The sequence below is a fragment of the Psammomys obesus genome, unplaced genomic scaffold, assembly GCF_907164565.1.
Source record: "Psammomys obesus unplaced genomic scaffold, mPsaObe1.curated_primary_1811, whole genome shotgun sequence".
NCBI lineage: Eukaryota > Metazoa > Chordata > Mammalia > Rodentia > Muridae > Psammomys > Psammomys obesus.
The window spans coordinates 5,091,567-5,117,067 of NW_026596057.1; the positions used below are offsets into that span (position 1 = coordinate 5,091,567).

At 49.7% G+C, this 25,501-nt stretch overlaps 1 protein-coding gene across 2 annotated transcripts in view; it reads right to left on the bottom strand.

The window, feature by feature from the left end:
* Positions 1–25,501, bottom strand: part of Gpr161 (G protein-coupled receptor 161) — a 43,141-nt gene that overhangs the window by 6,877 nt on the left and 10,763 nt on the right. The window contains exons 1-5 of one of the 2 annotated variants that reach the window (XM_055624699.1): positions 14,475–14,505; positions 13,952–14,366; positions 8,784–9,508; positions 1,663–1,767; positions 266–385 (exon numbers count right to left, since the gene is read on the bottom strand). In XM_055624699.1, the coding sequence (XP_055480674.1) occupies positions 266–385; positions 1,663–1,767; positions 8,784–9,508; positions 13,952–14,322 (1,321 nt within the window). In that variant the 5' untranslated portion in view covers positions 14,323–14,366; positions 14,475–14,505. Of the gene's footprint in view, positions 1–265; positions 386–1,662; positions 1,768–8,783; positions 9,509–13,951; positions 14,367–14,474; positions 14,506–25,501 lie in introns of those variants that run through there. The other variant, XM_055624698.1, reaches the window with a different exon arrangement.

Here is a 25,501-nt window from a genome sequence, read left to right on the forward strand (position 1 = left end):
GTCTGTATGTCTGTGTGTGTCTATGTGTGTCTGTCTCTGTGTGTGTCCATGTGTATGTATCTGTATTCGCTCCACCTTAGACGCTGCTTGCTCTGATTCAGATGCCTTGGAATTCAAGACTCAGGTATCACTGTAGGCTGCAGTAATTGGAAAGAGGCAGAGGTGAGGAAGCCTTGGCATGTTCTGTGGTAAGAACATGTGCACGCTGTGGCTACAATCTCCTGTGTCGCCCCTGTGTTTAACTGTCGCACTCCCATGAACCGACCTTTGATCTGTTCCACTTCATCTTCAAACGTGACGGAGCTCCTTCTCTTGGGTGGGCAAGTGCAGTGCGAGGGAGGGTTGTCGTCAGAAGCGCCATCTTCCAGCAGCATCACGTCCGTCCCTAAGGCAGACAGATGACGCACACAAGCTACTACAGACACCAAGGCTTCTTCCCCCCACCTGTCTAAGCGCCGGTGACCCTGGCCCCCAGTGGACCGTCCTGAAGCAGCTCCTGACAGACAGCCTGTGTGTCACCCAGGAGTTCACAGACAGTAGAGGGAGACCAAATGGTCTAACCTCCGGTGGACAGCACCTGAGGAACAACACCCAAGTCAGCTGAGGAGGCCCCTCCTCCACCTTGGCTTGTGTCCTGTCACCTTAGGGCACTATGCTCTGGAACTATTGGTGGGACAGGGGTAGGCCTTGTGACTGGCACCTAGATGAGGCCATCAGTCAGAAAAAAGTTCGGTCTTCCCTGAAGATGCCCCCCCATCTAGTAGCCCAGAGGCCACATATCATGTGTTGTCTCGGGAACCACGGGTCATGAGGCTCCCTTGACCTGCGCCCCTCTTCTGTGGTTGGAGGGATAGGCTGGCCTGCGTCACTCCCCAGGCTGTCTCCCCACTCTCAGGCCGTAGAGCTCCGGCCACTGACAGTCACTCACCGGGCCCTGCGGTGGCTGGAGCCAGGCCTAGGTTCTGACTTCACTAACGGCTATTTCTCCAGCCCCAGAGATGACTTTTCAAAAGCTCCCAGCGGGAGCTGGAGAGAGGGCAAAGCTCCTAAAGGCTTACACCTGAAAAGACAAATGCTCCCAGGGGTGTGGCAATAGAGGAGCTTGGAGTTCACTGGAGCCCTTGCTGCTTGTCTGGGGATCTGGTACCGTTCCCTCAATGGCCCAGAGCATCAACAAGCACCAGCTCCAAATTCGGCCAGGTGCCTCAGCTCTCCAGCATAAGTCTGTGAACTAGGTGAAGAGATGCTCCCAGTCTCTGGCCAAATTCCCCCACCCAGGCCACTCAGCAAACATGGGATCCAGCCACCCTGACTCCCCGAAAGCTCTAACACCATGACGCTGACTCCAGGAAGGAGCCAGAGATGACTCCAGAGACTGACCAGCCAATTATAGCATAATTAGTGAGAAAGCATAAGTTTTTCAGATCTTCTCAAAGGTTTTTGTGTACCTTCAACTTCCACATCACACCATGCGGTGGGGAGAGAAGGAACCGAGAGGAATGAAGGAGAAGGCCTCGAGGCACAGAAAAGCCGAACCAGCCATCATGAGGAACCCAGCTCCTGAATCCCACCCCTCCTCCTCGCTCTTTCGACACTTTTAATTCCACGCAATTAATGCAGCAAATTTGCACAAGCCGGAGGTTTTCCGGGTAGGAACCGTACCTGAATCCTGAGAGTAGCTGAAACCAGTGTCACCGGTGCTGCTGCTGTGTCCCAGGGGCTGTCCGCCTGCCATGAGCGCCGTGAGGTGCGGGGACAGGCCCAAGTCTGAAAGACAAAGTCGGCATTGGTGGAATGACCGCAGGCTGTTGGGTGGCCACCTGCTCTCTGCTGGGCAGCTGACTCTCCAGTTTCCGGCCACTGGACACCAGCTCCTTTCTGAGTGCTGTCCCTTGCAAAACTCACTTCTGACCCACTGGAGAACAAGCCACAACTGCTTCCCCCCCCCCGATTTTGACCCTCGTTCCTTTCCCATTCCTTCTCCCCGTAGGGAACCTTCCCGACCTCGTCAGACACCAAGACGGGTGGAAAGGAGATTTCGGGTGAGCTGTCATGGGAGGTCTTAACCCCCCTGAATTCTACTTGAAGAGTTAAAGAGTTTGGAGAAGCGGCAAGGCAGATGGATGAAGATAGAAGGAAAGAATGACCTGGAGAAGAGAACCGTGTGACTTCAGAAAAGGGAATGGAGATTGGTGAGGACGTCTGGAAAGGGCCTCCTTCTCACCTACAGCCACTAAGGCTTGGGAGCTGCAGGCTCAGGAGACTGCTGGGCACCGCAGATGATCTCAGAGCAGCTGGACCACGCCGCTGCTCTTCCCACATCAGCCTCGGCAATCCCTCCCCCGTGTCTGAAGAGCAGAGGGAGTGAAACGGGGCTGTGGCACTGAGACCCCAGGAGCAGAAGGACTTGGGGAACCTGGGGAAGCATTGAGAGGCTGCAGAGTTCTCAATGTTTTTGGTTTTGTTTTGTTTTCGGGAAAACCAGCCAGAAAAGATGTGCAGGTGTTAAGAGCAGAAGCCCTGTGGGATGGCTCAGCCGGACCACCCCACAACAAGGAAGCCTGCGGGGCCGTGGAGCCTTCCCAGTGTTTTCTTACTAAAGCTGAAGGGATGGCAGGGACCACTGCACAGCTAAAGAAAAGTCCCTAGAGTAACAGAGAGAGAGAGAGAGAGATCTAAGAGGAGGAGACAACAAAGAGACCTTTAAAAACCGTTAATTGGGTACATAGTAAAGTTCAAAAGCTAAGTCCATTAAGAAGAGCTGGGGGCTCTCTGCGTGATTGTTTCTGCCCCCATCCGCCGGTCTTAGGGTCCGCTTTCCTTATGCTTTACTGACGCTCATAGTCTCAGAGGCTTTAGTCTATGGTTAGATGGCTTTGTTGCTTTGGGGCTGTGCTAAGGCAGAACGTTATGCTGAGAAGCATGTGAATTACTTAAGAGTGGAGCTGCTCACCTCACAGTGCCTAGGAAGCAGAGACACAGGAAGTGTCAGGGATGAGAGAGCTTTCCAGAGCATAACCCAGTAACCTGTTTTCTCCAATGAGATCCGGCCTCTCGGGCAATGCCACTAGATTATTAAGCCTCAGGGACTAATACACTGATTAGGTCAGAGACCTAAGAATTAAGGCTCCAATACATAAGCCCATGTTTCTATACAGGTCAGAGCACCATCTTTATACACCCCCTGCAGGGAGCGCACACAAATAACTCTTCTCGCTTACTTACAGTTGGGTGTTTTTATGACAGGATCTCACTATCTAAACTAGACTGACTTGAACCTGAGTTCTTGCATCGGTTTAATACTAGTTGATCAAGTTCTTCTAAAGTGCTTTAAATTTGCTTATGTGTGCATGGGAGATGTGTGTAGAGGCTAGAAATAGACACGAGTGGTTTTCTCTCTCAATCTCCACCTTAGTTTTTGAGCCAGGGTCTTTCCCTGAGCATGCTGATCCCTGAGTTGAGCTTGATTGGCAGGCCTGTGAGCCCTGGGATCCTGCCTAATGCTGAGATTACAGACACACACCGCCACACCTGCTTTCTACGCAGGTGCTAGGGATTCAAGCACAGGTCTTCAGGCTTGTGCGATAGCTGTTCTATCTGATGTGCCAGATTTATTGTTTCTCTTTTAAAATTTCAAGTGTGGGGGCTAGAGAGATGGCTCATCGGTTAAGAGCATTAACTGTTCTTCCAGAGGACCCAGATTCAGTTCCCGGCACCCACACTGCAGCTCACAACTGTCTAACTCATAAGATCTTACACCTTTACACAGACGTGCATGCAGGCAAAACACCAATGCACAAAAATAAAAATAAATAAATGATTGAAATTTTATTTGTGTTTAAAAAAAAGAAGAGCTGGGGGGAGAGGAGGTGGTACTAGAAAAAATATGAAGATAAAAATCTCTTAGAAATTACACACAGGCCTAATAGATCTAATGGCTGCTATGGTTGAATGTGCCCTTTAAAAGTTCCTCTGAAGTCGGGTGGTGGCACATGCCTTTAATCCCAGCACTTGGGAGGCAGAGGCAGGCAGCTCTCCGTGAGTTCAAGGCCATCCTGGTCTACAAAGGGTGTTCCAGGACAGCCAGGCCTACACAGAGAAACCCTGTCTCTGTGTTCCTCTGCTGGGAACTTACTTCCCACTGTTGAAAGATGAGGCCTAATGGATGGGCTGATGTTATCACAGAAGGGGTCAGTTACCTCAAGAATGGCTGTAAGGCTGAAGGGGTGTCCCGGCGGTTAGAGCACTTGCTACTCTTGCAGAAAATCTAGGTTTGGTTCCCAGCACACTCAGTGTCTCAGAACCTTCTGTAAACCCAGTGCCAATGGATCTAATGCCCTCTTCTATCCTCTGGCAGTACCAGGCAGGCCTGTGGCATGTACACAAATATGCAGGCAAAATACTCATATTCACATTCACAAAATGAAAACAAGTCAATGAAGAAGAGGAGGGGAAGGAGGAAGAGAGTGATCTTAGTTTAATAGTGAGTTTGGGCCCCTCTTGCTCTCTGGGCTTGCCCTCCCTTGACTCCCTTCTATTATGGGATGGCACAGACAAAGGCCTATCAGATGACAGCGTGGTGCTCTTGGTGCTGGTACGCTCCTTTAAGCCCAGCACTCAGGAGGCAGAGGCAGGCAGATCTCTGTAAGTTCAAGACTAGCCTGGTCTAAAGAGTTACTTCCAGGACAGCTAGGGCTAAACAGAGAACCCTGTCTCAAAAAAAAAAAAAAAATTAAAAATATTTATTTTGATTTCACATGTGTGCTTGTTGCCTGCGCGCATGTTTGTACACTACGTTTGAGCCTAACAAAGCCAGAAGAGAGCATCAGCTTCCCTGCAACTGGAGTTAAGTTGTGAACCCTGTGTAGATGCTGGGAACTGAATTCAGGTCCTCTGTGAGAGGAATAAGCATAAGTGCTCTTGACCTGGAAGGGGGAAGTGGGAGTTGGGGGTGGGGAGGGTTGTTTCCAACCTTCCCGAATCTTAAGCCAACTGTCAATCGCTGCTCACTATCAAACACCTAGTCTCCAGCACTTGGATACAGTAGTAGAAATTGGACTAAGACCATGGCCTATGGTAGAGGACAATCTCCATTCTCCTGTAACATACTCTAAGATGGGAGAAAGAATCCTCTTTAATTGCACCCTGGTATTTCTGAGAGTGCAGGGTGATAGGACATTCTGTATATACTCTTCCCTCTCTTCCTGAGAGCCCAGGAGGGAATGGTGGGCCACAGCGATGCACAACACAGCCTTCTCTCAGAACCTCTTTCATAAGCAGCTCTCAGTTTGCTTGGGGTTGGTTACAGGACTGAAACTAGAGAAGACCCCAGGGTCTCCCCTGAACCTGCTTGTCCCCTCCGGAACATAGGCCTGGGAACGTGGCCTATGTTCGACAGCAGGCCCAATTCTCAGGGCGGAGCCCCCAGGGCCATCCCCTGCCAGCTGGGATGGTGGCAGCCACAGTACATTTGGGCACCATCCCTGAGGCTGCAGCAGAAGCCAGGAACACATGTCTTGGTCTCCTCTAGTGAGAGGGATCGTTTGAGCCAGACCGCTGCGGCTCAGCTGGGAAGCACTTCCCTGAGATGCCACAGGACACCACCATAGCCCACGGGAATGGGCCACGTCAAACCCTTCCAACGAACAGGCACAGAAGGCCAGGCCCAGGCACCAGGTTTGCTCCACAAGAATATGCACCAGGCGAAAGGCACTTGTGCATTGCAGAAGCCGAGAAGTGGGATGGGATTCTGAGGTGCAGCAGGAATTGAACTAATCGGAAGACCTCACCATGCCGCCAGGAGAGAGGTTTAGAAAAGGAAAGGAGGAAAATCCAAAGGCCCCAGCATTACCCCCCACCTCACCCCAGACCTCCCAAGAAGGGTGCTTTCCCCTGAATGACAGATGGAACCCTCCTTCCCAGGAGATAGCTGAAAAGCTCTGCCCTCAGACCCAGGGCATTTCCACCCCTGGGACACCGGGGTTCTCTTCAGTTCTTCTTGCCTTTTATCCTGCAGTCTTTCCTTTCCTCTCTCTGCCAGGAGCCCCCTACCAGATTCAGGTTTGTATCACAGTTTAGCATCCAACTGAAATTAGTACTTACCATTTGCACTAAGGCAACTTCTACTCGATGGCTGCCCTATCCACCTGAAGGTGGCACTCCCCAGCAGTCTCCAAGTGCCCTGGGCAGGAACCCTGCCCACCTACCATGGAGATCTACTACAGAGGCCTCACAAGCAAAAGGGCTTGGTGGCTCCGTGACAGCTGGCATCCTCGAGAATGTATCTTTAGCTTGAGGTGGACAGGGTAAGAAAACTTAAATACAGTGATTATGGGTGAACTGGGCTCCGGATGAAGTCACCATTGTCATGTGCTTGGGAGGTCCCAGGCATGTGTGGGATTCCACTTCTGCCTTTGCATGTCTCAGGAACACTGATAATTCCACCTACGGACTTTTTGGATGTCAAATACATTGCACAAAACCGCGGTAGGACCTCCATCTTGCTGGCCATCTTTTGTACCCCCTGTGAATACCACGGCACTTGCCCTCACAAGGGCGGAAAGCAGGCTTGAAAGTAAGTCAATGGCAGGCTACTCTGGGTTTAGGAAATGGCTGTGTCCGTGCACAGAGGGCAAAGGTAGGTTCTGGTGAGCCTGGCTAAGACACAGGGCTGTGCGTGGAGGCTCAGGTTGCCCTCCCGATCAGGAAGGCATTGGAAAGCCAGAGTGTGTAACTGGGATAGGCCCGTGTGCTCTTGCTCCCCAGCTTCGAAGGCATTGGTGTAGCTGACTGATTCCCTACAATCAGGCCCTCAGAAAGGAGCAATAGCCACTGTCCACTCCCAGCCCTGGAGAAGCCGCGGATTCAGAACCCATCAGCCCACAAGGCTGCTTTTCCCTGAATGAGCCTCAGACCACCAACAGCTTCGGGTTTGCCAACCCGACCACAGCTGCTGTTTTCCCATGGCTGCCACAGCCTGGGAGTCCCTTCCAGGACAATCACAAACAATTCACATAGTAAATCTTGGCCAAGACTCAGAAGCCTCTCTTTTCCTCTATCCTCCTCTGCCCTCGGTGTTTTCCTTCCATTAGTTTTTGCCAAGAAGACAAGTTATTATAAAATCTGAGTCAACAGGTTCACTAATAAAACGGAGCCAAGCACTGAAGGCACCTTCTGGCTCACAAGTCACACTTGGGAACATGAGCTTGTAAATAGCAAGGGTTGGGCATGTCGGACCAATAGGGACACAGAGACAGTTCTTCCCGTGGTCAAAAGAAAAATCACCAGACTTCCCCTATCCGCCAATAGCTCTCCACTAGTCCACGAGTAAATCAGTTAGCAGCGTATGTGTCAGTAACATGTGGATGGGGCACCTTGTCCTCTCTAGCCCTGGGAGTACACAGGCAACAGGGGTCATGTCTCTTGCCCTCTTGAGGGTGAAGGTGGGGAATCTCTATTTCTTTAAGTCACCTGGCCAGAAGTGAGAGCTACAGGCTCATGGAAGTGCACTTGAAACTTCCTTCCAATGGCTTGGCTGGGTGACGGTCTTCCTCAAAGTGGCTCTAAAATCCCAACGTGTTTACTATAACCACAGCCACGGTGAGCAAGATGCACCCGTGCGTGCCAGAATCAGTGGGTAGAAGTTAGAGCAAAGCTACGATGTTTTGCTTCTCAAAGCATCTCTGCTGGCCCACGTGCTAATTACAGTGGAAATGGCACAGAGCAGAGAAGGCTGACAGACCACACCTGAAGCCAGAGGTCGAGGTAACTCACCAGTAATAAGGTACGTTGACATGTGTGCCCTGAATTTGCTATGTCAACAGGACCCCACCATTCCTGCAGGTCTCCTTCCGAGCACCAGCCTCAACTGGGGAACACTCTACGCAAGCCTGACCAACCCTGCAGAAGTACCCAGGCAGGCTGAGGTACGGCACGTGTGGGGCTCTAGGGCTGATCTTGCCCTGCAGTTATGAAAGTCGATAACACTATGGGAAGCTCCCTGGACTATCTTTGCAACCCTTCAAAACCTCAAATTTTATCAAAAGAAAAAGCTGAAAAACAACATCTAACCTCTGATTGGAGCAAACCCCCTGGGCCTTGGTCAAGTGTGTGTGTGTGTGTGTGTGTGTGTGTGCGCGCGGTGTGCATGTCCCGGATAGAATAGCCCTGAGCATATGACAATGATGCTTTGATGGAAAGCTATGGTTACGCATTAATAACACACACACATATACACACACACCAAAGATTACTAGATTACCAAGGACCATCAGAAGAGGCCACCGACCTACTGACCTGGGAGGGGAAGCTGAAGGTGACAGCGTTTGGGAGAAGGGACAGGCTAAGTGAGGTTAGCCTCTTTGCCACTCTTTGCCACTGAGGTTGGCAAAGAGCATGGAAGCGAGGTGACCCTGAGGGAAAGCGTTTGCCAGGGGTGAAGAAAGCCTGGTCCAAGGCTCGGATTCTTCCCTCTCTAATAAAGAAGTGTCTATCACCTCCAGACCATGAGGACCCAGCTTTCCAAATCACAACGTCCCCCGTCTCGTTCTCTGGGGCTGTATAGCAGGAGCTCCTCCTGCTCCGACCTCCTCCTCAGCATGCTCCTTCAGCAGCTAAGCAGTGGAAAGCTGCCTGGGGGCCACTGTGACCACTCTGGTGTGGCCCTTCACAACACGACATCTGTGCCTTGAGACTGGAGGTCACAGTCACCCTGAAACTGCTGTACTGACCCCAGGTGACATGTGCCTGGGGGTGTGGTAGGGGGGTGTCTTTTTCCTAATTACCTGTAATCCTGTTGGAGATGCTGAAGAGCCTGGAGGTCCTCTGCCGCTGCACAAATGGTTCCCGGTAATAGCGGTCCCCAAAGCACATGCCCAGGAGCTCCTTGCGAACAGTTTTGTTCCAGAGGCCGTAGATCAGAGGGTGGCAGATGGCACTGGTAAAGGACAGCCATGTGGCCCACGTCTCCAAGGTTGGGGAGACACAGTTCTTCCCCCAGAGCGCCTCTGAGGTGATGACAATCATGTAGGGGCCCCAGGTGACCACGAAGGCGCCGATGACCACCAGGATGGTGATGAGGGCTTTGCACTGGTTAGCTGAGTAGACCACGCCTTGAAAGGCGTTCCTCCTGCTGCCTGAAGAGGAAGTGGAGGTGCTGGAGTTCTTCCTCCCACTCCTCTGGGCGTCCTCCTCCACGGTGACCACCGTGCCGCAGTGGACCTTGCGGGCCTTGACCCTGGCCACACGGAAGATGAACCCGTAGCACACGAGCATGATGAGAAAGGGAAACAGGGCACACCAGATCTGCCAGAAGACAGTGTAGCCAGGTTCCCGGTGCCATGCAGCCACACACATCCACTTGAACTCATCAAACTCCACCGACGACCAGCCGAACAGGGGAGGCAGGCAGCCAATGAGGGAGTGAAGCCAGATGTAGACAAGGGCCATCACGGCGCGGTTCCCTGTGATCTTCATGGGGTATACCATCGGATACAGGACAGCATAATAGCTAGAAAAAAAAAAAAAAAAAAACGATGAGGGAGGTGAGAGGGAAGGGACAAGGAAGCAGGGAGCCCTCCCCTCTTGGGTGGGGACACTTAACACTTCTCCCAAATAACCCCTTGTGCTGGGCAGGCTTCTAAGAGAGACACCTTCAGCCAGGCCTTCCCAGTCAAGCAACAGGGGACACCGTGTCACACAGCTGGACCCTAGCAAGGACCCATGGACCAACCAAAACAGCTCGAGGAGGAAAGGGTTTACATCTGAGAAACAGATTCACAGGGCTCTCGAAGGTCGGCTCAGCTAAATGTTGACAGTACGGCAAGATGTCTGGCTCATGGCAGTTATGTAACATGTGACGGTAGAAATCGTAACCGGTGCTGTTGTTTTCAGTACTACTTTTAAAAAACACATTTTAGACAGGGTCTCTTTATTATGTAGCCCTGACTGTCCTGGAACTTGCTCTATAGGCCAGGCTGGCCTCGAACTCACAGTGATCCCTGCCTCCTGAGTGCTGAGAGTAAAGACAATGCAGCCCTACTTCCAGCTTCCTGCACCTTTAATTACTCCATCCTTTCCCTCTTTTCTCTCCTTCCCAACCCTACCTTGTCGCCCTCTGCCTCATACATAGCATGAGATGTAACTTGTCTAGTCAACTTAGGTTTTAATCTATACTGCCGTCTGAAAATTAAAAAAATAAATAGCCCCTGCCATTAACATTTCTAAAGACACTAACTTTTCTTTCCCTTTTCAGTTTTAGATTATTTTATCTTATGTACATGAGTATTTTGTCTAGATGTATGTATGTTCACCATGTGTGTGCCTGATGCCTGAGGTCAGAAGAGGGACTCAGAGCCCCTGGAACTGGAGTTACAGACACTTGTGAGCTGCCATGTGGGTGCTGCTGGGTCCTTTGCTAGAGCAACAAGTACTCTAACCTCTGAGCCATCTCTCCAATCCTTAATTTTTTTTTAAATAACACAGTTTAGTCATAAAGCTCTAACCAAGCCATGTGAATCCATCTTGTGTTAAACGAGGGTGATGAGCTATTTCTTTAGGACAATAGGTCTTGGTAACTCTCCATCGTCATGGGGTGGTTCTTTTTCCACTCACAGCTCCTCCAATGAATGACCTTGGGGCCAGGCTGCTTTGAGGGCTACAGTTCTCCTGGGGTGAATCTGTCTGTGTCCTCCCCTATCAGCCGGTTTCTGGCTGTCAGCCGCTGCATCCTCGGCAAACAGCCTGGGCACCTCTACCTTGCTCTGTCTTGTCTCTCCTTCTGAGTTCTCACGGCACCTGCAGCACACTGGCACCTTTTCCTTAGCGGAACACTCCAAAGTTATCACACAACTTTGTGATTTCGCGGCAGATTTACTCACCTCCTTCAGCTAGCCATTCGCAGCACGAGTGCTCAATAACTGTTCGGCAAAAGAACAAGCACAGCCTAGTCCCCGAGCAGAAAGGATGCCACTACCTCCTGTATGCCTGTGCCATCCTATTTGCTGCTTAGGCTGCCGCTCAAATGCCACCCCTCCCTAACCACTCACTGCCCTGCTCACCAGCAGCAGTGACTTCGGAAGCTGGCTGTGGGAGCTGCTTCTCTTCTGCACTAACAGCACGCATAGTGGAGTCTGTGCTGGCAGGTCGTCATCCCGGAAGGCAGTTTGGGGTGTCGATGGTGCCTGGAGCTTACCGCCCCAGCATCATGTCTTTAGAGCGCCCAACAAATACCCACAGCGCTGGCACAGGTACGCTGCTGCTGCTGCATTTTGGCGGCATGTCTGAGGGTTCGTCCTTCTCACCTTCACTTAACTTGGCCCGGATTTAAGGGAGCAATTTGCATCCTCCTGGAGCCACCCCTGCGGACTGCTGACCACAGTCAGCATAGCCGAGGGCACACAGTGCTGCAGAGGCAACTTTCATCTGCGCCTGAGCAGCTTAGCCTCGTCTGCATTGCACAGCACCCAGAACGGGTGCTCAGAACCCATTGTTTGTTTCTTTTTTTTAATAGAAAGTAAAGTGACAATAAGATCTGATTCCTCTCTACTGCCAACAACCTCCAAAGCTCCTTTTCCTCTGTCATACAATCCGTCTTGGTAGGATACCACCTGTCTACCTTTGGAAGAGCCCCTTGTCTTTCTCCACCAAGTGTCCTGGACGTGTGTTTTACTTTGACTGAAGGCACAGCAATTTCACAAATGGACAGGGTCACTTGAGCACTGCAGGGAGCTGTGTGAAACCACCATCACAGAGCAGCACATGACTAACAATGCATTCTCCAAGGGTAGAGATGGGAGGAGATGCTCATGGTCACCTGTTAAACAACAAAGCACAGCATAGTACTATTGGCCTGGAGGGGTGGCTCTGGGCTTGCTGCTCTTGCAAAGGGCCCAGTATTCAGTTCCCAGAAGCTATGTTGTCTGGCTCACAACCACCTGTAATTCCAGATCCAGATCCAGGTCTCCCTGGGTACCTACTCCTGCACCTGTTGGTTCTCCTCCTGCCTGGGGGCAGTCTTAAAGCAGCTCGCAAAGCCAGGAGGGACAGGAGATGAGAAGCATGCCTGGAATGGCCTGCAAGAACCCTACAGGGATCACACATCAGCGAACAGCTGATGGCTAGTTCAACTTTAATTCCTAGGAGAGTTGGGGGGGGGGGGGAGGCTCCAAGAAGAGGTGTACATAATTGGTTGGAACCAGGCACTTCAAGGATGCTTGCTTTACGTTATACAGCACACTCTCATCATAAGGATAGAATCTCAGTGCCAAATTAACATAGAGGGGAGAGTTAGCAGGGAGCTGTGTCAGAGGCCATGTATCAAGTGGGGAGTCTCTGTTAAAAGACACTCTCCAGATGAAGTCAGGCAGAGAGGAGGGGACCCTGCTGAGGGAAGGGGGTTCTGCCTTTAGCACCAAGCTGGTAATGGCTATTCGGTCCAGGCAAGAACTGCAACCTCAACCAGCAGGGTACCGTCAGTGTGTGCACGCGCACACATAATTAAAATAAAGTAAAATAATTTTAAAGCTGTACTATAGAGCGGCTGGAGAGATTGCTCAGTGGTTAAGAAAGAACACTGGTTGTTCTCGAAAAGGACCTGGATTTGGTTTGTGATATCCAACTGGTAGTTCACAACCATTCGTAAGTCCAGTTCCAGGGGATCTGATGTCCCCTTCTGACCTCTGCAGGCATCAAGCACACAAGTGACACACATACGTACATGCAGGCAAAACACTCGTGCACATAAAATAAACAAATCTAAGAAGAAAAATATAAAAAGCGCACTGCAGACAGCTAAAAAGTACCAGAGGCGAATGCGCTGACAACGCGCAGCGGCCATGCCTGGTTGGCTACACTGTGACTTAGCTCTTCTTTCATTTTTTTTTTTTTTAATTTATGTTGTTTTTATGACATTTGGAGAAGCTAACTAATTCATTTGACTCGTTCGTTCTACATTCTCTACAAAGCCACGGGGAAAACAAGAATCCAGCCTTGGAGTACAGCATCCCCTGGGCTCTGGGCAGCTAGTCCAACCCAAATAACCGTGTTCCCAAGAATCTGGAGACTTGTGTCAGCTATGATAACATCCCTGATGACTAGCCCCCTCTGTAATGTCCCCGGCCCTCCCCCTGACATCCTTCCCAGTTTCCAGGAAATCATAGATCTTGACTCCATTCTCTTTGTTGTCAAGAAGTCCAGCTCTCGCGCATGACAGTTGAAACATATGACGATTGAAAGCTAAGCCTGCCTGCAAAGCACAGTACTCCCAGGACCCAGAGCAGCTGTTCAGCGTGGGCATCAGTGTCCATCCTCTCCGCCGCAGTTACACTGCGGGCAGAGTCAACACGAGCTGTAAAAGCCTGCTGGTCTTCTCCAGGTACCATCATTCCCTGAGCTGTCTGCCTTCCCACTGCTCCCCTCAACCAGTCCTGGTCCATCTCCACAGAGTAAAGGAGGCTTTTATCTGGGCCCACCCATTAAAGACCAAATCAAGGCCTATCAAGCACACAACCGAGAGGAACAGCTGAGTCTGAACATGGGACTCACTTCCTACTCTGACATTTCACTCTCTTTGGCCCTTGCTTCATGCTTCATGAGGTTCCTGGGGATTTTTTTTTTTTTTTTAAGCAACGAACCTTCTTTTTTTAAAAACTAAACAATAAATAAAGTTACAGCTGTGCATCACTTAACAATGGGAAACAAACCGGACTGTGGTGGCGCAAGCCTTTAATCCCAACACTCAGGAGATGATACAGGTGGATCTCTGAGAATTTGAGGGTAGCCTGGTCTACAAAGCAAGTCCGGACAGCCAAGGTTACACAGAGAAACCTTGTCTTGGAAAAAAAAAAAGAGAACATTCTAGTGCCCTTCCCAGGAACAAGACCATCTGAAGCTGCTTAACCAGAGATGCCTCATTCCATAAGCCTCCAGCTCTCCAAGGCTGATTCGAACTTACCGGTCGATGGCAATGACCCCAAGGGTAAGCATGCTGGCCGAGCTGATGAGCAGGTAGAGGAGGGCGGAGAAGTTGCACCAGACCACGCCAAAGATCCATTCCCTCCGGATGGAGCTGGTCACCACGAACGGCAGCACCAGCACGGACAGCAGAAAGTTGGACAGGGTCAGGCTGAAGACGAACTTGTTGCTGAGGGTGAGGAGGTAGGACTTCTTGTAGAGGGTGACTACGATGATTAGGTTGCCCAGGCAGACGAAGACGGTGATGATGATGAGGGCTATGAACTCGGTGACAACGCCCCCTTCACCACCGTCCGGGGCAGTGAGATTGCTCAGCTCCTTCCTGTAGTCGGCGGAGGAGTTGAGGCTCATGATCAGTGCACCCGGGGATGTGGTGAGCAGAGCATTCTGGACAGCTGCAGAAAGAAGGCAGGACCCAGGAGAGACTCATCAGATCACATCATTTGCCACTTGATGAAAGATGGAGCTGAGGCTTAGAGGGCGTGCACCTCACTTTGACCAACCTGTTTGGAATCTCTTGGGCAGTCTGTCCCGTTAAACTTCTCCAGTTTGTTGTGTCCAGCTTGCTGACCCTGTGATGGACCACTGTGCCCATTTCACCCCCTGTCATAGCTTGGCTTTGGAATGTCTCGCAAAGACCCACATGTCAAAGCCTTAGTATCGGCTCGGCATCAGGAAAGAGACTGGGGAGAAGCAGTCAGGCCGTAAGGCCTGATGGGAGGTTTTAGTTCATTGGAGGCTGACGGGACTCTGTCGTCCTCCTGTTTTGAAGACTGATTGCTCTGAGGTAAACAGTTCTCCTCTACCATGCATTCCACTGTGATGTGCAGCTTGCTATAGGCCCCCAGCAATCTATGGGCCAACTGACCCCCTTTAGACCAAAACCTCAAAAACTCTGAAGTAGAAATCCCACCCTCCCTTGCATGCAGTAATGGGCATCAAATCCAGCATCCTGCATATACCAGGCAAGCATTCTATCACTGAGCTATGCCAGCCCAGATCTGCAGAGGGGCAGGTGGCTTGTCAGGAGATTTTGTGGACTGCATGCAGCTCTGGACCCTTGCTCTGGGGGTGAATTTTCAACTGGTAAAACTGTCATCATAAAGAAACTCCCAAGGGCTTCAGGCCACCTTGAGTTACAGAATCACAATCCACACCTTTACCTCATCCCAGCTCACTGGCTGCCACGTTTAATTCAACCACAAGATTATCCGAATAACAATTCCGAGGTTTTGAGCAGGGTCAGTCAATCAGGGTTAAAAACCAAAGCAGGGTGTTGCTCTCATTAGGCATGGTGGAGGCAAGGAAGCAAGTAGGAATTGTGGATGGAGACAGGAAGGTGCCATCTTGGCCCACAGAGACTTCACTATTAGGTATGGTCCCTGTTCTCAGGATACTGGCTCAGGATCTTGGCCAAAATTCAAGGCTGACACATTTTAAGTATAAAATATGTAGATTAATGTTTCTTGAGAACTTTTCATCTACTTTAATCAGCCCCCACCCCAAAAAAATCCCACAGATCGCTTTCCCCACCTGCTCCTGTTGTTCATGAACAGAAAACACCAGAAAGAAAGAGAAGACAGCTTTCTGTGAGACAGACAAGATCCCTGGTGACTAAACCGCCTCCATTCCGCAGCAAGATGGTCCCCAATGCCACGGGGAAGGGAGGGAAAGAAACAGCCTTTCCACAAGTCCTACATCCAGCTGGCAAGCTCCTGCCACAGGAACCTGACCTCAGCCATGCTGCCTGGAGCGGCACTGAGTAACCCAAGCCCCTCAGGACAACCTTCCTGCTCGCCATCCAGGTCTTTCCAGGTCTCAACCATTTGTCACCACAGTGTCTAGACAGACACCTTTTGCACTGGCTCACAGAAATCAATGACCCTCCTGATCTGGAAATGAACGGACGATTCTGTATATGGTCTAGCCAATGTCAAGCGCAAAGGGTCAGTCTTCTCCTGCATCAGGACCAGCGTCCTTCCAGTATTCACTCTAAATCTGATTATCTTAGAGCAGTGCTATCCCCCTGCTGGGCTTATGTAAGTATGTGTAGAGTAATATGCAGAGTTTACAGTACAGGAAATGCTGTCAAGGCAGATGTCTCCAGTCTTCAGCATACGGAACTAGTGTTTCTAAAACTAAGTGCAAACATTATTTCTACTAAAGTTTACATTGTGCATGTCAGCCCATATTCCCAAGCTGCTAAAATGTTCTGAGTCTTGATCTGGTTATGCAATGGCTTAGTTCCCTTAGCTTTGTGTCTTGAAAACGCTGTGGAGGTGTCCCAACCACAGGAATATATCGGTGTAAGGGTCTTTCTAATTTTCGCCTTTAGTTGCCAAGTTCTGGATTCCATTGCCTCTAAGTAAATTATTAGTTGGCATCTCAACAAACCTTTACATACACATATCATTCTTGAGTCAGTGGCAATAGGTGTAAAGTGATGGTTAAGAAAAAGACTTGGCACCAGGCATGGTGGCACACACCTTGAACACAGCACTCAGGAGGCAGAGGCAGCCAGAGCTCTGGTAGTTAAAGACCAGCCTGGTCTATATAGTGGGTTCTAGGCTAGTCAGAGCTTCATAGTGAGACTCCATCTAAAAAAAAAAAAAAAAAAAAAAAAAGCGGAAAAGTAAAAGTAAATAAAAATGGTAAAACATAAAACTTAAACAACTACAAATATTACAATATTAAAAGGTTTTTAAAAATGAACATACCAAAGAGGAGCTCCTTTTTATTTTATTTTCTTTCTTTTTAAAAAAAATTTTTTTTTTTCTTTTTCAAGACAGGGTTTCTCTTGTAGTCCTGGCTGTCCTGGACTTGCTCTATAGACCAGGCTGGCCTGGAACTCACAGAGATCCTCCTGCCTCTGCCTCCCCAGTGCTAGGATTAAAAGTATGCACCACCACACCCAGCTCGGGATCTCCTTTTTCATTTAACATGACAATTATGGGTATTCATGGGGTACATAAATAAGGCTAATTAACATATTCAACAGGTCACATACTTTTCCTCCCTGGGGTGGGCATTTAAAAATCCACTTTTAGCAGTTCTGAACTATACATGACATTGTTACAACCATAATCACTATATTGCATAATGGAGCCCCCCAAATATATTTCTCGCCACGTATGGTAGTGTACATATTTAATCCCAGCACTGGGGAGGCAGGGACAGGAGGATCACTGAGTTTGAAGCTAGCCTGGTCTACACAGAAAGTTCCAAGCTAGCCTGGGCTCCAAAGTGAGACCACTTTGAATTTTTTTCCCCTCCTGGCTAGTTGAACATGGAAGCCCCTACAGATGTGACTGGAGTGAGAACTATTGCAAATGAACATGTCCTCAGGCAGAGACTTCGGTTACATATTCCCAGCACCTGGTCAGGCCCCTGTTACACACCAGCTTGGTTGATGAGTGGCTTTAATACTTTGTGAGAGAGTTCACATCGCACAGGCAGCTCCTGAGAGGACAAAAACGGGATGCCAAGCTTCCAGCCCAGGAGATGAGACCAGGGGAGTCTCCACTGCTCCGGTTAGCAGGCCCACCAGTGAACCCAGAACGAGAGAGCTGCAGCTGGCAAGGGTCCTTGAGGTTTCCTGGCCCAACCTTCTCTAGGAGGGAGAGGAGGAATGTGGGCCAAAGAGGTGCCCACCTAGGAAAATCCAAAATCCTAGTCTCTCCCAGTAGGCCCGGAGTAGGCAGGCACACACCCGGGCAGGTCCCACCCAGACGGATCTTTAAAGGACAAGAAAGGGGATTTGGAAGGCCTCAGCCATCTAAGACTTCGTGGCTGACAGCCGGCTCACCCAGGGCCTGACAAGCCAGGGCCCATTGAATAGAAGCAAGTTCCCGAGTGACTCATATTTCTACTCCCGGGAGCACCTCTTTGCAAAGCAAAGAGGTGTTTCTGAACTCGCAAGCTGCTCTGAGCCAATGACCCACTGCTCCTCTGACACGCAGCTAGACAGAGACACCAGGGAGGGTGTTAATGAACGACCAGCAACTGTCCTTGAGAGAGCTACAGTCCCAGGAAGGCTGGCAGCTACACACGGCTCCTTTAAGGCCACAGATCTAAGGGTAGCCACTGGCCTTCTGGAACTGCTTTTGGGCTAGCCATCTGTTTCCAAAGACAGTAAGCCATCCCATCCTTAGACTACCGGCTACAGCCTCAAGTCATCCAGAGCCAAGCCTTGTCACTCAAGACGGCGATCAATTTTCCTTTTTGAGTAAAGCACAGGACAGCCCCGCAGAGCACAGGGATGGTGTTTGTTCGATTGTGCAGACCAGTCTGTGTGATGATTCCCGTACAGACACAAGGCTCAAGCTGCAAGGACAGGATTACCACAGGCTTCTCTCTTCCACGACAGTAAGTTTATTTCGTGATCCTGCCTCACACTGTTCCCTAGAATTCTGGCTATCACTGGCTTGGACTGCGTTTCCTGCTCCATTACTGCTGCCTGGGACTGTGACAAGGGCTTAGGAGCTGAGACCACAAACAGACTTTGACACCACACTAACCAGGGTAGGAAAAAACCTAGTTCCGAGACTGGAGGCAAATCCCCCTGACTTCCGTTTCCGTGCCTGTGGGATGGCCGCTTTTATACTCCACATGGAGGAGTTGTGAGGATGGAGTTTGGTTATGTCCAGCCCCTAACAATGTCTGGCACAAGCCTGCCTTCACCACAACAGTTTTACCTCGGTCTACAAACAGTCACAGACCTCCAGGCTCAGGGTTTTGGCTGGAAGTATTTGAGGAACAGTAGTCAGCGAGGGACTATATAATCAGACACAATAGCATCAGCTGGTCACTTCTGACACGACATGGCTTACTAGGAAATAAAGCTGAGAGATTGAGAGTGTGTGGCATGCTGGGAAGAGAAAGGGACAAGATGCAAGTTAACCCATCTGCTAAATGCTCTCAGAAGAGCCTGGGATTCTAAAATCTTGTTTTTCTCAGTTACATACTCAGGCTACCCGGCCTCCTACTTATGCTAATTTCCATATCTGTCACTTGAAACTCAGTCCTGACTAATCTCCTAACACATTATGATCTGCTTTTAATGTGTCAGAATGCTACCTTTTTTCCAAGTTTATGCCAACTCTTCAGGCAGGGCTCTGCTGCCTCAGCTGCCATCAGAAAACTTCCTTATCCTTCTCTTCTTGGACTCGTGGAACACCCTTGCATGAAAGTGCAGAAGGCTCGTTGCCTCCAGAGTGGGGTGTCTGCAGGGTCCACATGTGCCAGGAGACAAAAACGTCCCGGGCCTCAACTGAGGAGATGTCTTCTCCAGGTTGGCCCGTGGCAAAGTCTATGGGCCATTTTCTTGCTTAATGATTGATGTGGGAGGGCCTACCCCACTTAGAGGTGGTGCCACCATGGGCAGGTGGTCCTGGATGATACAAGGAAGCAGGCTGAGCAAACTTCAAGGAGCGAGGAGTGCGCCAGTCAGCAGTGTATTCCGTGGCCTTGGCTTCAGTTCCTGCCTCCCAGTTCCTGCCCTGTTCTGACTTCCCTCAGTGATGGACTGAGGGAAGTAGTCGCCATGTTTTATCACAGCAATAGAAACCCTAACACGCCTCTCTTCTTCTGTAACACCTCTTATAAATAGGACCGTCAGTCCAGAGAGCCTGCAAATAGGCGGGCACCGTGAGGATGAAGGAGGCGGAATTCCTAATACTAACAACACTAACAATTCCTAATACTAACAATGGACCACTTGACGGACAGGACTGGAGTTCAGCTGGACAGAAAATAAGTCTCCTTTGGCAGAAGGGAAAATAAGTCTCTTTTGACAGAAAGTTCTTTTCTGATAACCCTGGGTACCCCCTGAGTGAGGTCATGGCTCACTTCCTCCCCCTCGCCTTTCTAGAGCTAGTGTCCCTTCCTTTCCATCTTCACCCCACACATCCTACAACTCATGTCAGGAAGTGCTGACCAGCCCAAAAAGCTAAGAGGACCACAGATGCCTTCATTTAAAGAGACGAAGTGAGAACAGATAAACACATGAGCTGCTCAGATATCCCCCTCCAGGTGAGGAGATTTTCCAAAGCACCACTTCAAACAAGCTCCAGTGAGGTCACTGTGCTATTTTGATCATACTCCCAGAGGCTCGTAGTCTGTGTACCTCAAAGCACCTTATGTACATCAATCACAGTAGCTGGGGGTGGGCGGGGTTGGGGAGCAGGTTCTAATAACCACCTTGTTTGCACTTCAGATACCTGAAAGGAGTAGTGTGAACCCCCGCTCCAATCCCACCCGCAAACAAGGCCACACAGCTTGACAGGGGCCAGAAAGGGATCACAGGGTCCCTGCTCTTCACATCTATGTGTATAAAGAGCTTTCTCCCCAGTCTCCCTTCATCATGCTCTGGCAGTCACATGAAAGTCGGCCTAAAGATGGCGGGGACAGGAGAATGGCCTCAGTTACCCCGTGGACAACGTGCACCCCCACTGCCCTTCCTGGAGTTGGGGATAGTGCTCAGTGCTTTGCTCTCCCACTGCGTCCCACAGAGCTAGGCATGTCCTTGTTCAGAACATCTTGATGTGTGAACCAGGTCTGTGCCCTGGTCTATTTGGGAAAATACATCAAGGGAAGAAAAGAAGCAAGCATATGAACCCACTTGACTTCATGGTCTCTTTCTGAATTCGTAGTTGCGAGGCAGAAACACTGTCAGCCCCTTTTCGGCATCCTTCAGAATTGCAGCTGGAAGTCTGTGGTTTAGGCCTCTTTGCTTAACCTTTGCCACTATGGTCCACAAAAGCCTGAGACATGTGTTTGTCCAATATCTGCCCAGATTCAGGCTCCTGGCTCGTTACTTAGCTTCTCTGGACAGCAGTCTCCAGCTGTAAAACAGAGGCAAAAGGAGTGCCTGTTCTGGAGCTTGTCAATGAGTTAATATTTGTACAGTTCCTAAGACAGTGCCGGGCCCACTAAAGAGCACCCACTAAAGAAAAGAGGAAGTGGGCTGAGAAAGGTTAAGTTCAAGGGAAGGAAGCTTAGCCCTACAAGCTGGTTTTGTGGCTGTCAACTGATCTTTAACCCGTCCACTCAGCACAACACACGAGAGTCTACATGCTCTATCCCTGTTCCATTTCTCATGTCTGGGCCACCCACCCATCTACCCCCACCCATCCACACCCACCCATCCTCACCCACCCATCCACACCCACCCAGCCATACCCACCATCCACCCGACCACTGCTGCACAGTGCTGGAGCCGGGCTACATACTCTACTTTCAGTCTACTTTTGTTTGTGCTTATCACCTGCTTGGAATAGTCTCTCTGTTTGTGGAATGAATGCATAGAGAGTTGATTACCTTTAATAAATCTATTTGTCTAATAACTTCACTGAAAGAGAAGAAGCAAACTAATAAATGGGAGAGGATCGAAGACTTGGGATGGTACAAAAAACACAAGAATTCCTGACATTGGGTTCGACAGTGATTTCATGGACAGGATACCAAAGGCATGGGACACAGTGAGAGCACTAGAGATAGGCACTTGCATTCTCTCTCTCTCTCTCTCTCTCTCTCTCTCTCTCTCTCACACACACACACACACACACACACACAGAGGGAGAGAGAGAGAGATAAAGAGACAGACAGAAAAATAGACAAATTTGATTTCCTTAAAATATGCATCCAAAGATGCTCACTTTTTTCTCAATAGAATAAAAAAGTATCCCACAAAAGTGGGAGAAAATTATGTATTTGATAGGGGATTGGTATGCAGAATACATAACAGACACCTACAACTCCAAGAACAAAAACACAAACAACCCAACTGGAAAACAGGCAAAAGACTTGAACAGTCTTTCTTCATCAAAGAAAGCAAGTAGCCATGAACAAATGCTGAACGTCACCAACTAGTTATAGCAACACAAAGATGTCCTTCCGCTCATTAACAACAACAAAAACATGGAGAAAGCAAGTGTTGGTGATGATATGATGAGAAAAACTGTATCTCTCTGGGCATGGTAACACACCCTTTTAATCTAAGCACTGGGGAGGCAGAAGCCAGGAGATCACTACAAGTTCAAGGCCAGACTGATCTACATATTGAATTCCAGACAATCTAGGGTTACGTAATAAAAAGCTATCCCCAAATAATAATAATAGCAACAACAATATAAATTAAGAAATAAAAGCATGCCTAGTAGAACCACTGTGGAAAATGGTCCCTGAAACACTTAGTGCAGAGAGAGAATTACTGTATGATCCAGGAATCCCACTGCTGGGTAAGTGTGGGAAAGAACTGAAAGCAAGACCTGAAAGATGGATCCATAGGTAAAGACCAATGCATTACAGGTCTGCAACCTGACTTCCACTCCTGGAACCCACATGAAAGTGGGAGGAGAAAAGCGGCTTCACCAGGTTCTCCTCTGAGCTCCATGTGCATACCATGGTACACACTAATGATGACGCTAAGAAGAACTGAACACAGCCACCAAGATATCACGAAGATAGAAAGCAAAATGGCAGTGGCCAGTATCCGGGAAGATGGGACATCACTTATTCAGTGGGTACAGGTTTCGCTTTCGCAAGATGCTGAGTTCTACAGCGGGTGAAGGGAACGCTTGTGCAGTGCTGTAGTTACTACCACGGGACTGCACGGTACACTTAGGAGCAATCAAAATAGTAAGTTTTATGCCACGTGTATTTGTGTACTTCACCCCTAATAAAAATTTCTTTAAGAATCTGTCCATCATGCCGGGTGCAGTGGTGCATGCTTGTGATCCCAGCACTCAGTCAGGGAGGCAGAGGCAGGTGGAGTTCGAGACCAGCCTGGTCTACAAAGTGAGTCCATGATAGCCAAGGCTACACAGAGAAACACTGTCTTAGAAAAACCAAAATAATAATAATAATAATAATAATAATAATAATGGAATCTTGGGGCTGGAAGATGGCTTGGTAGTTCAGAGTGGTTGACTTACAGAAAGAATCCCAGGTTTGGCTCCCAACATTCGTGTCAGATGAAGCCAAGATACAAAAAAATTCACTAATTTGTGACAATGGATTCAACAATTATTTCATGGGCAGGATACCAAAGGCATAGGCCAGGACGAGAGAGCGGGCCAGAGATAGGCACTTGCACTCGCCCTCTGACCCCTCTTCTCCTGTAATTCCAGCTCCAGGTATCCAACAACTTCTCCGTGCTTTTGAGGCGGAGCCTCTGAATGAAATCATGAAGCACCATGCACCAAAGAGGCTGGGATGGGCGACAAGGTAGAGCAGAACTCTACATCGGGCTGAAAATCTGTTTACTGTTTCTGCTGTTGGAAAGCCTGAGGAATACTCAGTCCCAGGCAAAGCTGGACTCTCAGAAGCAAATCATTAGTGGAGTCTTTTAAATGGGCAACTGGCCCCTCTCCCAGGTCTGGCTAGCAACAGTCACAGCTGCCTTCAGACTGCCCAGGTTCACCAGTCCCAATAGACACCAGAAGGTGAGGAATGTCTGTCTCAGCCTCCCCTAGACCCACAAACAGGCAGGGGAGGATGTAATGAACAAAACTCTCGAGTGCCAGTGCCCCATGAGGAAGTCTTTCAGGGAAAGGGGAGGCTTTAGCCACCCAATGGCAGAGAAAGTCTTTATCACGGTGGCACTCCCAGCTGCCCACCAGGCAAGCATCCTTCTCCCACTGGAATCTCCAGCCCGGACCATGTGGTTCCTCTCAGCAGAAGAACAGACGCCAGATCTTTTGAGTGGGGCTCAGGCCATGCCCCCAGAACAGGAATCCCAGCAACACAAAACTAGGTCACTCGGACCAGGGCAGAACTGTCCACGGCATTCCAAGTCTACCTGACGCTGTGGCCAGAAATGGCCCTGATGAGTCAACTGGCGACTAGACCAGGACCAGCTCAGAAGCCCCAGCATGGATAGGGAGACACCAACCACACACACACACACACACACACACACACACACACACACACACACACGTCCCCCACGCTGCAGACTCCTGAATCCAGCTGGCCACTCAACAGCTCCTGTCACAGGCACTGAAAGCCTAACGTGTCCCAGACCACCCGTGATTCCCATATTCTTTACTCTCCTGCATGGGATCCCTTCCCCTGAATCCTTCCAGGTGTCCAGAGCTCCATCTCGGAGTCACCCCTGCTTCTTCACATTCTCTCGTACCCCAAATCCCATTCCGGAATCTGGCCCACATCTGGAATGTAGTTAGGATTCAACCATGCCTTCCTATAGCTCGGCACCTGTCACTTTGCTCCAGGCTATGTGTGTCTTGTTTGAGGGCTGGGACAAAGTTCAGTCAGCAAAGTCCTCCACAGGCAAGCATGAAGAGCTTCTCTGTAACCATAGCACAGGGGGAGGGAGTGGAAACGGGAAAATGCCCAGAACTCGCTGGCCAGCTAGTGTAGCTGATTGGTAAGGAACAGATTCAGTGAGAGGCCCTGTCCCAAAAAATAAGGTTGAGGACCTGTGAGATAACTCACTTGACACTAAGCCTGACCCTCCTGACCCACCTGGTAGAAAAGATAACCCACTCGCAACAGACTACAATTTAAAAGACACTTTAAAAAAAAACAAAAAAAGATAAGGTGGAGCAGGAGCGAGGAAGACTCCAGATGTTGAGTCTGGCCTCCGTTCGCTGATTAAAGGAGCAGGATTTAGCGAGGGCTTCCATTCTTTTCCCTTTCTCCCAAGGAGACCCTTAGGAGACGTGAGCCTATGGCTGGAAGTCCCAAACAATGCAGAAATAGCTAAGTCCCCTAATGAGCTGTGAAGCCATGACACCTGGCCGAGGCTTGATAACCTACTCAGCTAAGTCCCTGTAGAAGTTCCCTGACTGAGAAAAGCGCTCCATCTTGAGTCACAGGTCAAGGGTGGAAAGAGCTGCTGGCGGGACCAGGTGCTGTGGGGCAGCCACTCACTCTCCCATCCCTTTCCATCCACTCTTGACTCATTATCCTCAACCCCTGGTGCAAAAGACCCCACAACCCTAACCAGTTCACCCGTTCCCATGGTAACCCTAAACATACAAGGAGAATGCAACCACTGAGGAGTGCACCACCGGCAGCAGTTTCTAAAACTGCACTTGAAGACCAGCTTACCCCCTGGGATGTTTCAGAACGGGAAAGATGTTAACTCTTTCTAGTAAGCCTTTCAGCAAAATCCATGAAAACGCATCATACTTTTCCGTATGTTTTAATTTGTCTTATATGTATGGGTGTTTTTGTCTGCATGTATGTCTGTGCACCATGTGTACCTAAGACCAGAACACTCCAGAGTAGGGCATCAGATCCCCTGGAACTGGAGGTACAGAGTTACAGACAGTTCTGAGCCACCGTGTGGGTGCTGGCAATTAAACCTGAGTCCTCTGGAAGAGCAGCCAGTGCGCTTAACCACTGAGCCATCTTCCAGTTCCTTTTCCCTGTATTTTAAAACAGAGCACGTAAGACATAAAGGCCCTCGACGACGTGGCGTTGGAAATCAATTCTAATGCTATCGCTTACATTTGAAAGCTCCAAGAAGGCTGTCAGCTTCACAATCGATCGACTGGTGGGTCGA